This window comes from Malurus melanocephalus, unplaced genomic scaffold, assembly GCF_030028575.1.
Source record: "Malurus melanocephalus ecotype Western Australia unplaced genomic scaffold, MMel_1.1 scaffold_393, whole genome shotgun sequence".
In the NCBI taxonomy this organism is placed as follows: domain Eukaryota; kingdom Metazoa; phylum Chordata; class Aves; order Passeriformes; family Maluridae; genus Malurus; species Malurus melanocephalus.
This window is the reverse complement of record NW_026623625.1, coordinates 46,976-58,170: the sequence shown is the minus strand read 5'-3', so window position 1 is coordinate 58,170 and position 11,195 is coordinate 46,976. Positions and strand designations below refer to the sequence as shown.

The 11,195-nt window shown below is 50.3% G+C and overlaps 1 protein-coding gene across 1 annotated transcript; it reads left to right on the top strand.

The window, feature by feature from the left end:
• The first annotated feature begins 72 nt into the window (after positions 1–72).
• Positions 73–11,170, top strand: GMEB1 (glucocorticoid modulatory element binding protein 1). The gene is made up of 10 exons (XM_057379219.1): positions 73–1,013; positions 1,145–1,305; positions 2,207–2,289; positions 3,194–3,318; positions 4,155–4,258; positions 4,670–4,824; positions 5,952–6,080; positions 6,768–6,905; positions 7,967–8,089; positions 9,180–11,170. Exons 2-10 carry the CDS (start codon positions 1,178–1,180, stop codon positions 9,884–9,886), a joined length of 1,692 nt encoding a protein of 563 aa, XP_057235202.1. The 5' UTR covers positions 73–1,013; positions 1,145–1,177; the 3' UTR covers positions 9,887–11,170.
• The last annotated feature ends 25 nt before the right edge of the window (positions 11,171–11,195 follow it).

The window sequence follows — 11,195 nt, the reverse complement described above, 5'->3', positions numbered from 1 at the left end:
CGGGCAGACCACGCCCCTTGGCCGCCGCGCGCGCTGCGGGGTGGCCGCGCGGGTCCTCGCTCACGTGACCCCTGGACCCCGGCGGGGACAGGCTGTGACCCCCGAAGTGGGGCCGGGAGACCCCGCGGGGGCCGGGGCTCCTCCTGTGGGGGCTCCCCTTTCTCACTGARGGCCTGGGCACTATCGCCGCCGCTGATTGCCCGTGTCCTGGTGAACCCCCCCGCGCCGGACACCCCGSGGAAGCCCCCCGTCCCTCGGGGGATCCCGGGTGGGTCTGTCTGTCCCCCTGAATGAGATGAGATGCGGGCACTCGCCGGAGTCCCACGCCTAGAGCCCGGTGGGCGCATGGCCCCTATGCCGGTGTCTCCCAGGGTGTGTCCTGGTGCATCYCAGCAATGGGTTACCGAACCATCCCTCACCTGCCAGGAGATCCCGACGTGAAATCTCTGAGATTTTGGTGGGATATTGAGAAGAAATTCTTCCTTGTAAGGGTGGTGAGGCCCTGGCACAGGTTGCCCAGAGAAGCTGTGGCTGCTCCTGGATTCCTGGAAGTGTCTGGGGCCAGGTTGGACTGAGCTTGGAGCAACCTGGTSTAGTGGAAGGTGTCYCTGCCCATGGCAAGGAGTGGGACAAGATGAGTTCTCAGGTCCTCTCTCACCCAAACCATTCCACAATTCTGACACTGGCTTTCCCAGCAGCTTGTAGACCCCAAGCATGAAGAGATGAACCCCAGACCCACAGCAGTAACAAAACCACATCTGTGTTTTCTGCACAGCCATAGGAMGATCCCTGGGAGTGCAGCTGCTCTGGGACTCCCTGTTAGGTCCTCCTGCAGCATCACCATACGTTGACACCCACTTATGCTGGGAAGGATCATCCACAAACACGTTCCTGGTAGTGAGGGATCAGAGAATCCCAGGATTGGATCAGAGCAGCCCAGGGGTGGCTGGAAGCACTGCTAGCAAACAGGAGAAGCTCTGTGTTGGAAGTGCACCCTTGCCCAAACCCACCATGTGCGTTTGTTCCCTCGTAACTGGTTAGGGGGTTCAGAGCTGGAGAGAGCTGCTGGCTCGGGAAATTATGAGTGGGATGGCACTGGGGGGATCTGCCTCTGGGATCTGTTCCCAGTTCTCATGATCCACAGGGAGGAGAAAACCTCGCCGGGTTCATGTGAGAGATGGCGAATGCCGCGGTGAGCGTTCCTGTGGGTGATGTGGTGGTTGTACCAAGTGAAGGGAATGAAGGGGAGAACCCGGAGGATACCAAAACCCAAGTGATCTTGCAGCTCCAGCCGGTACAGCAAGGGTGAGTTGGATGGTACTGGTGTGACTGGGAGGTGCAGGGTGGCATGGGAGGGAGCTCTGTGGGTTTTCATGGTGCGGGGGCAGAGCATCGCTGTGTTTTCCAGGTCTGCGTTGGTTTCGTGCCACGCAGGGGAGAGAGGAAGTACAACAGAAAAAAGCTTTTGTGTGTGTGTGGCTGTCACAGTGCCTCRGAGGTCTGAAATTGTCCTGCGAGGCTGTGCTAGTGCAGTGCTCCTGGATCATGGAAGCAATGCTGTACCAGTCTCCCTCTTCCTTCTCCAGTCCCAGGTTGCAGCTGCTGGATACGGTGGTCTGTGTGTTCATACCTGCATGTGCCTCTGTGCCAGCTTTCCCCTGAAATAATCCTCTTCTAAAATACAGTGAGGCTGAGATGCGAAGGGAATTTTGTAGCTCCCTGGCAGCTGCTGCCTCATCTTCACTCTGGATCAATCAGGATGTAAAAAAAACCTGGCTCCAGTTTGATAGGATTTGCAGGGCAGGGTGGCTGTGGGCCTTACAGTGACTTCCCTTTGTGGTCATCTGTGCTGCAGTGTCACATAGGGCTGCAAGGGAAATCCTGGGACATTGGGCTCTGCTTCTTGCTTTCAAGGATGACAGAAGTAGAGGAGAAGGCACAGGGAAGCCTGCAGAGCTGCCTCGGTGGTGCTGGCAGTGTGGAGGGCGGGATGACAGCACTCGAGGTGCCTCTGCATGTGTCAGACCTTGGGATTATTAGTGTTTTGTGCGAGCAAAAAAAAWTCCTCATGATTGAAACAGTATCAGACAAAATTCATGTCCATTGAGGACAAGCAAAAATTAATTGAAATGTTTAACCCTGTGCTGTGAGTCCTAATTTCCCATGATTTATATAATTTGTTTATGGATGGCCACTTTCACCACAGGATTTACCAAGAGGGCTCTGAGGCCAGTGCYGCTGTGGTGGCCGTGGAAACCCACACCATTCACAAGCTGGAAGAAGGGATTGGTGAGTTCCTGCTTGGCGTGGATGAATCTCCTCTTGTTCAGGGCTTGGTGTTTCCAGTTTGCTGGGCTTCCTTCTGGCTCTGCCCCTGCAGATGCTGATTCCTAGGCATGGATGTGCGTGCAGGGGCTGGGCATACTGTGGAATAAGAGTTTGCTGTTACTTCTTGGTCCCAAAGTCCTGGAAGTGAGATCCTGGCTCTGCTGCAATGAATGGTAAGGGCTCCCATGGAGTCCAGGGAAGCCAGGATGTCACCCTAGCGCTGGTGCAGGCACTGGCAGCAGGAATGATAGTGATGAAGACGTGGTGGCTGAAGCATCAAGCTCTGCTTGCAGGGTCTTTGCTGAACCAAYAGTTTTGATGATTTGAATTGGATGTTCAGAAGAACCAAGCAGGTTGGCTCCAAGTGCTTTCTGCCATGCTGAGCAGAGCGTGGAAAAAGGCTCCTATCACTAGACTATGACTAGATCTTGACTARAATTCTGCTTTCTGTGTGGGTATGGGTCTTTTGGCAAGACTAGCAGAAATTCTGCAAAAAGAATATATTATCAGTGAATATCTGATATCAGATCTGATATCTCTGCTAAAGAGATACCAGAGCTCCAGGAATCCAAGAGATATCTGTGCTTCAAATTTTAAACCATTTTGTTGCCACTAAGATTGTTCTCATTGGCAACCCCCCTCGAGGCTTTGGACTTCTGATTTCACATTTCCTGATAGATGAGCTTCATTTGGAGCATTGTTATACCAAAATGCAGAAGCCAGTTGCTGTTRGAGTTAGTCTGAACTAACTCAGAGAAGACCAAGAGAGGACTAATCCTGAACTGGGATCTGCCCTTTCCCACAACCTTGTGGGATTGGAACCTCTTGGGTGGAAAAYTTTCATTTTGAACTGTTCCTCCCTCAGACCCCAGCACCCTTGAAACGAGTGAGGAAATCGAGATCGCCTATCCCATCACCTGTGGGGAGAGCAAAGCCATCCTTCTCTGGAAGAAGTTTGTCTGTCCAGGAATTAATGTCAAGTGTGTGAAGGTAAGGGAGAAACTTCCAGTGCATTGATTCCTTCTCTGCTCTCCAGGTGGTCTCCACAGGACATCCTTACTTTTTGCATCTCATTCTAACTGAATCCTTGGGTTGCTGATGCTAAAGTTGTTTTTTTCATGGGGAGAAGCAGGGGAAGAGTGAATTAAAGAGGAAAGGATATCTCATGCTTCATATTTCAGTTGTATTGACCCTTGAGGAGGGACTGAAGGCAGGCAGGAGATATGTGTTGATATTTGGCAGAGCTTTGCCTCCTCCCTTTCCCTTGATGTCCTCTTAACTCCACCCTTGCACTTCCTTGGCTAGCAGGTTGCATTGAGAAGGGAAATCTTGGTGTTATCTTTTCACACTCAAGAGCATGCCAATGTGACAGCCAAGCTCCTTGTGCCCCCCTCAGCAGGAATTACTCGAGTCACCAGAGCAGGGCAGAAAGGCTGCCCTGAGAGAATACCTATGTCAGCTTGATGCTGCTGGGCCATTGGTGTAACAGAAACCTCCTGTAATGATTTCCAAGATGACTGTACAAGTTCACAGAAGATGATTTGGTTCATATAAACCCTTCAGGGCTGTTCTTGGTCAGGGCTGTTCTTGATTAGGGCTGTTCTTGGTCAGGGTTGTGAATGCCTGTGGCTGGCAGGTCATCCCTACAAGCATCCTTCCTGGAGCTGTGAGCATTGCTGTACCCAGGGGATCAAAGCTGGGAGGGATCTGAGAAATAGCTCCTCTCTCTGGGTGGAAGTGGGGGCTCATGTRAGCTGTGTTGGATGTTCCAATCCTCCCAAGTGTTGTTACCCTGTTTGCTGAGCCTTTGCTTGTCTCATTGTCAGTTCAATGACCAGCTGATTAGCCCAAAGCATTTTGTTCACCTGGCTGGGAAGTCTACCCTGAAGGATTGGAAGAGAGCCATTCGCCTTGGAGGAATCATGCTAAGGTATTTGACCCTGTCCAGCTTCAGGACTCCACCTGTGCAGCTGCAGGATCCCCAGCAGGCATTTTGTCTGCTTTGCAGTCCCTGGGTCTCTTGGAGGCCCACATTACCTGGCTAGCAGCCTGCAGAGATCCCAGCCCCATGGTGTGAGGGTCAGGATCCCTCATCCTGGACAGAAGTGGCCTTGCCTGGGGAACCTGAAGTGGAACAGGATTGGAGTCCTGTATGTGAAGCTGGGGGTGGTTTGTGTTTGCCATTTGAAAACCTTGCAGGAGATTTGTTGCATGCAGAGTGGCCCTGGGATCTCCCTTTCTCTTTCCTTCTCATGGCTATAGCATTCTCAATAGAATATTCCCTTTTGTCTCCATGCTGAGATTTGAGCTGAGCCTGATTCTCTCTCTACTCCCTGCACAGGAAGATGATGGATTCGGGGCAGATTGACTTCTACCAACATGACAAAGTTTGCACCAACACCTGTCGAAGCACCAAGTTTGATCTCCTGATCAGCAGTGCCAGAGCACCAGTGCCAGGGCAGCAGAGCATGGTACAGACTCCAACCTCAGCTGATGGTAGGAAACCAGTTACCAATGCATAGGAGTTTCCCTCTGATGCTCCTCTCTCTCCCACACACACTTTACACCTTCTCCGTGGGCACAKCAGGGCAGTCCCAACATTTTGCAGGAGACTGCTCTGGTTTCTGGGAAGAAAAATGCTTCCCATGTCTGTTYGGCGAGATCTCGGCAGCATCTGTCAGGGAACTCTGCTCTGCAGGACTGGGAAGGCTGGAAAACAACTGGCATCAAGCAGCTGCTTTCCAGAGGGACAGCCTTGGTAGTCAGGATAGAGATTGAGAGCCTTGCAAGGACCCTTGTTTCTGGGGTCAGTACATGAGCAAACACCTGTGTGCACTCGCACAGCATTTTCTAACGTATTTTTATTTTGGGAGTCTGTTACAAAGGCATGAATTGGACTAATACTTAGGAGTTAACTTAGAGTTGTTGACCTTCAGAACATCCATGAATGGGATGTGGTGGATGGACATGATTTGATTGTCATTGCAATTGCAAGTTCTCCTGTGCTCGAGAGCAGAAATTGATCTCTTTGCTGAGGTTAAGGGAAAAGACTGTTTTCAACTGTGCCACATYGTTCAGCTGGGTGGGTTACATTCTCTGAGCCCCTGGGTGGGTGACATGGCTAAGTTGTCCACAGGCTAAGGAGAGTCTCTTGGAAAGCATCATAGCAAACTKACAGTGGCTGCACACTGGTTTAGTCCCAAATTTGATCCAGAAACTTGGAATTGAGTCAGATCCATTTCCCTTCTATAAACCAGCTTGGACCTCGGTTCCATTTACTGAGGGATTAGGGGTGCAGAGCTCCCTGTGGATGATGCAAGGGGAGAAGGCTGACTGGACTAAGCCTTATCCATTCCCTTTTTTTATTCTGATCCCTTTCTGCTCCCTGGAACTGGGACTCCACTGTGGAAGGCACATGGTTTGCCCTCCAGAAGACCYTGAGCTTTTCATAGTCACAGTTCCAATGAGACGCAGCAATATTTGCTTTTAGCTGGTTTGGCTGAAAGAAGCCAAGCACAAACCTGACCCAAAGCGTGAAAGAAAGCCTGGGGAGGGCTGAAGGGTTGGGAAGCAAAGCAGGGWTTCAGGGCTGGCAGAGGGAGCTGATGGGTACTCTGTGCCAGGGAGCATCACCCAGATTGCGCTGTCGGAGGAGAGTATGGAGGAGGGGATCGAGTGGAACTCGGCTCTGACAGCTGCTGTCACCATGGCCACTGAGGAAGGCATGAAAAAGGACATGGATGAGATCTCAGGTAAGCTCAGGCTGCTTGTTGTGYCTTTTCTTTCCCTCTCCTCCCCTGTTACATTTTGGAAACCTAAATCTTGAAAATAAGTAAAGTTTGGGCAATGACAGCACAGTCTCCCAGCCCCTTGGCTACCCCAGCATTTCCCAGGCATCCAGGCTTTCTGGCAGTGAAGCTCCTCAACACTGCAGGACTTTGGTCCTGGCCTGGCCGATGTATGATCCCCCAGATCAGATGTTACTAGTTACAATGAGGGGCTTTTCTATTTTATTTCAAAGATGTAAAACACATCTGCCAGCCTGAAGCCAGCCTGGAATCAACAAGAAGCAATCATGTTTGTTCCCTGTCGATTCTCTGTTCTGTGTCTCTCTGGCCTTACATTCCCTTGTAGTATCAGTATGGAAGCTTAGCTAGAATTTCATTCAATAATTATTTTAAGCTCTGCATCTTGCAAAAAGGTGAAGTGTTGTCTTGTAAGTCATGGACTTGCTTGGAAACCTGTTCCTGATTTGCTACCTGAGTCCATTTTGCTTGGTTTGGGGTTGATTATTTTTTTCACGTGTCCTGTCCAYCCCAATGGCCAAACTGCAAGTCACCTTGCAAATATACACTTGCCTGAGAGGTTTAAGGTGGCCCTATGGGAAAAATGCCAAATGCTTGTGTGTGCTGACTTATTTTCCTCTTCTTTTGTGCCAGAGGACACGCTGATGTTCTGGAAAGGAATAGCAGATGTGGGGCTGATGGAAGAGGTGGTGTGCAACATCCAGAAGGAGATAGAAGAAGTCCTAAGAGGTGTGCAGCAGCGACTGGGTCAGTCTCCCTTCCAGATGACAGGTAGGTTGTGAGGAAGGAGCCACAAAAGGGCAGCTGCAGGTGCAAAAAAGTGCCAACAATCCATCCCACCGTGTAGGGCAGGTGAGTCACAGTGGGGAGCGAGTTCCCACTCATTAGCTGAGTTGTGGGAGCACAGTCTGTGTGTGTTCTCAGCCTGCCCAGCTGTTAAGTGCCTTTGCTTCAAAGCACAAGGACACACCATTCCACCCTGTTCCCTGAGCTAAGTGTCCCTAGCACTTTGCTGGGACCATCAGATGACTGTCCACAGCTTCCAGACCCCATGGAAGCTCTCCCAGAGTCATTGGACCAGAGTTATTCAAACATTTCTCAGTGATACTGCAGGCTTAAAAAGGTCCCGCCCCCTCACTTCTCATTCTGCCTTCACTGGTGCCAGAAAACCTGTTCTGGGGGCTGAACCAGATGAGGGAAATGATCCGGGTTAAAAATAATTCCCCTCCCCTTTTTAGGTTTTTTTTTTAACTTGGATCAGCTCCCTAATCTGGTTTGGCACATGCCTGTGTGAACACCTCTTTTGTCGATGCTCTTCCTGAGAGAACATCCATGTAGCCACAAACTTCATTTTACCCAGGATATTTTTTTTTAAGTTTTCTCATTTTCCTTTGGGCTGGTGGGTCTTTGTGTCTGGTAGGTATCAGCTTTTTGGAGCTGTGAGTGATTGAAGTCAGTGSATTGTAATAGACATTTTGCACAGCTTTCAGTGGAGCTTGGCATGTTAATGACACTGTCAGCAGCATGGGGTGATGATTTGTAGGTGGAAAGCTCATTTGTATCTCTGTGATTGCAAATTACACTTTGATTTGCAGCAATTTGGAGCTATTTGATTGACACAGCTCTGTTCAATTTGCTTTATCATGTGAATGGGATTATTTAATCCTGTCCTGTCAGAAGGATGAGGGAGCTGAGCCTGCCCATGTCAGCTACCCCTTTTGAAAGAACAGAGAGAGTTTTAAAAAGCAGTAGAAAATTTTTGGAGTAACAGGGGCATCTTTTGAGTGCCCAAGTAACATCGGACTTAATGTCCCCGTGCTCTTTCCATGCAGATGCTGCAGTCCTGAACAATGTTGCACACACATTTGGCTTAATGGACACAGTCAAGAAGGTTCTGGACAACAGGAAAAACCAGACAGAGCAAGGAGAGGAGCAGTTTCTTTACACACTGGCAGGTAAAGTGGCTAATAAGGGTTCCAATCTTGCTGCTGCTTTTGGAAATGGATGTGACTTTCCTTCCACACACCCCCAATCAATTAGGGTTATTGTTCAGTACAGTTGTCCCAAAACAAGTGCATCCCAATCTCTTCCTGTCCTAGGTTTGAGTGGAATTTCTTCTCTCCCCTGCCTCACAGAGGGCAATTGCTTGGGGCATTGGACAGCCCAAAGTTTGTGCCCTTTGCTGCAGTTGGAGTGCTGCAGGCACGAGTCCAGTCCCCTGAGGATTAGGGATAGGACATGCTCGCTCAGTGCTGTGCCATTGTTACCTGAACTGTGGACATGCTGTACACGAGCTAATAAGCCTCTCTATGGGGTGCTAAGCTTCTGCTTGTTTTGGCTGTTGGGGCTATCTGCTTGTCTTGTAGAGCTATTGGGTGACCTGCTCAGCTTTCCCTGAGCTGAAGCCACAGATGTACCTGGGATCCCCAGAGCTGCTCACTGGATGCGTCTCCCTCCTCACCACATCCTGTAGGATCTGTTGTTATCTGAGATGTSCTAGTCCGCTACTGCCCTGGATAAATGATGTCACGTGCTACTTCTGGTTCCCAGTGTTCCCACTGACAAGGGTTGAGGGGGGTGTTTCACTGACCCTGSCATCCTGCTGCTGTCCCCAGTGCAAGTGCTTGGCTCCTGGGGAGGTGACCCAGTCAAGCTCAGGAAGCAAGTGTCTGACTGCTTGGGGGGGGGTGGTGATGGTGAGGCAGTTCACACTTCCAAGTGGATTTAACTTGGGAACAGAAATGCCCATCTTCTCATCAGTAGGAGGAGCCAACAGGTATAGAATGTTACCTTCATCTTATCCAGGTGCTGGCAGCTGGAACATTGACCAGGTCTGTGTGAGTGGCAGGAGTGTGTGAGTGGCAGTCTGTGTGAGTGGCACCTTTTCCTTCAGTGCCATTTGGTCTCGAGGGAAAAGCCAAGAGCAGGCTTGCTGGGTGGTTGGATGACCCGCTGTCACAAACCTGAGAGTAATGGTTGGCTCTGGAGCCCCAGGAGCTCCTATTTACCCTGGTGTGAAGTGTTACTTAACCACTCCCTTTACAGACCTGGAGCGGCAGCTGGAAGAGCAGAAGAAACTTGCCAAGGACCAGAAGGCCAAGTCCCAGACCATCCAGAATGTGGTACTGATGCCAGTGAGCGCACCCAAGCCCCCCAAGAGACCCCGTCTGCAGCGCCCAGCCTCCGCCACCATCCTCAGCCCCTCCACCCCCATCCAGCAGCCTCAGTTCACYGTCATCTCCCCCATTGCCATTGCGCCTGTTGGACAGCAGTTCTCAGTGGGCAATATCCCAGTAGCAACCCTCAGCCAAGGCTCCAGCCCAGTGACTGTTCATACTTTGCCCTCTGGCTCCCAGCTCTTCAGATACGCCACTGTGGTTTCATCCTCCAAGACCAACTCGTCGGACACAGTCACACTGCATCCGTCCTCCAGCCTGGCACTGCTGAGTTCAGCAGCCATGCAGGACAGTGGGGCCCTGGCCAATGTGGCGGCCATGGTCAACCCTGTGGAACTGGTGGCCATGGAGTCTGGCATCACTTCCACCATCCAAGCTGTGGAAGGCACCTCGGATGATGGGCAGACCATCATAGAGATTGACCCTGCGCCGGATCCTGAGGCAGACACAGACGAATCGGAAGGCAAAGCTGTGATCCTGGAGACAGAGCTGAGGACTGAGGAGAAAGTGGTGGGAGATGTGGAAGACCATCAGCACCAGGTCCATAACGTGGAGATTGTGGTCTTGGAAGACTAGTGGGGAAGGCTGACATGAGTTTGGGGAAGAGTTGGGAATTTGTTTTATTTCAGGCTCTTTTGTTAAGCATCCAGCCACCCCATTTGTTACCATGGACATTTTCATTGTACTGTACATTTTATATATATATATATACACACACACATACACACACAGATATATATATATATAATTTTGTCTTTTAAAACAAAGCTGGAGAAACACGTGAGACATGGAAAAGGCTCAGTCTCCGTGGAGCACTGAACAATACCAGCTGTGGCATGGTCATGGAGAGACTGGATCTCTGCTGAACAGCCCAACTGGGAGGAACTGGCCACCCCTTGGTGCTTCTCCTTTGGGCCTGCCCTGGTGCTGGAGACTTTATTTGAAAGACAATAACCAGTGGCTTGGGTATGGATATGGCTGTGGGAAGAGGTGACAGATTTGGGGTGGAACAGGTACCTCGTTTGTATTTTTATTTTCCCCAGGGAAGGGAATTCTGTCACACCCTTCACTGTCACCTCAAATGGATTTTTTTTATTATTATTCTTGCTTTGGGGAGGCTGACAGTACTTTGAATTTACTGCCCATGTTCTCTTCCTCCACACAAATTGCTTTTATATCTCTATTTTTTTGTATTTGGTTGCTCTCTCCCTTCCCTTGTCCAGATTACCCAGCTGCAAAGCCCTGGGACCWTCTCTCAGGGTGCCCATATCCCAATCCCACCTTTTTCCATGTCACTTTTCCCCCCATCCCTTTCCCTGCCTGCCCAGGCTCGGTGCTGCAAACACCACTTGAAGACTCAGATCACTTCAGCCTTTTGCATAAAGGCAAAAAATATAAACTCAAGCTCAAACCCAGACCCTCCCCCTTGGCTGCTCAGCGCCACAGGGACCTTTTGGGGTGTACAAAGCATGTTGTGCTGTTGCTTTCCRGGAGAGCCGGATTTTGGTTTGGGACAGCTTCTGTTTACACTGTGTGCTGAGGCTGCTCCGTGCTTGTCGCTACTTGTTTGGTGGTTTTATTTTTGTATTATTTTTTTCTTCTTTCTTCCTATAATCTCTTGGCAGGATTAGAACTGGCACGTTGCTGAAATACTGTGCACCCTGCTGTTTTCCCCCTTTTCCTCTTTTTTTTTCAGTGGTTGATGATCCATCTGGGCTTTGCCACAGTGGGAAAATGAAAGGGGTGAAGCTCTGGGTGCCTTTAGAGCTGCAGAGGTTTGGGAGGGCTGAKAGGGTGGGAGCTGCTTGGCTGGAAATATTAAGCAAAACAACAGCAAAGAAAACACACCTGGGGAGGGTGGGGGAGGGCAGGAAGATGTGTTTGG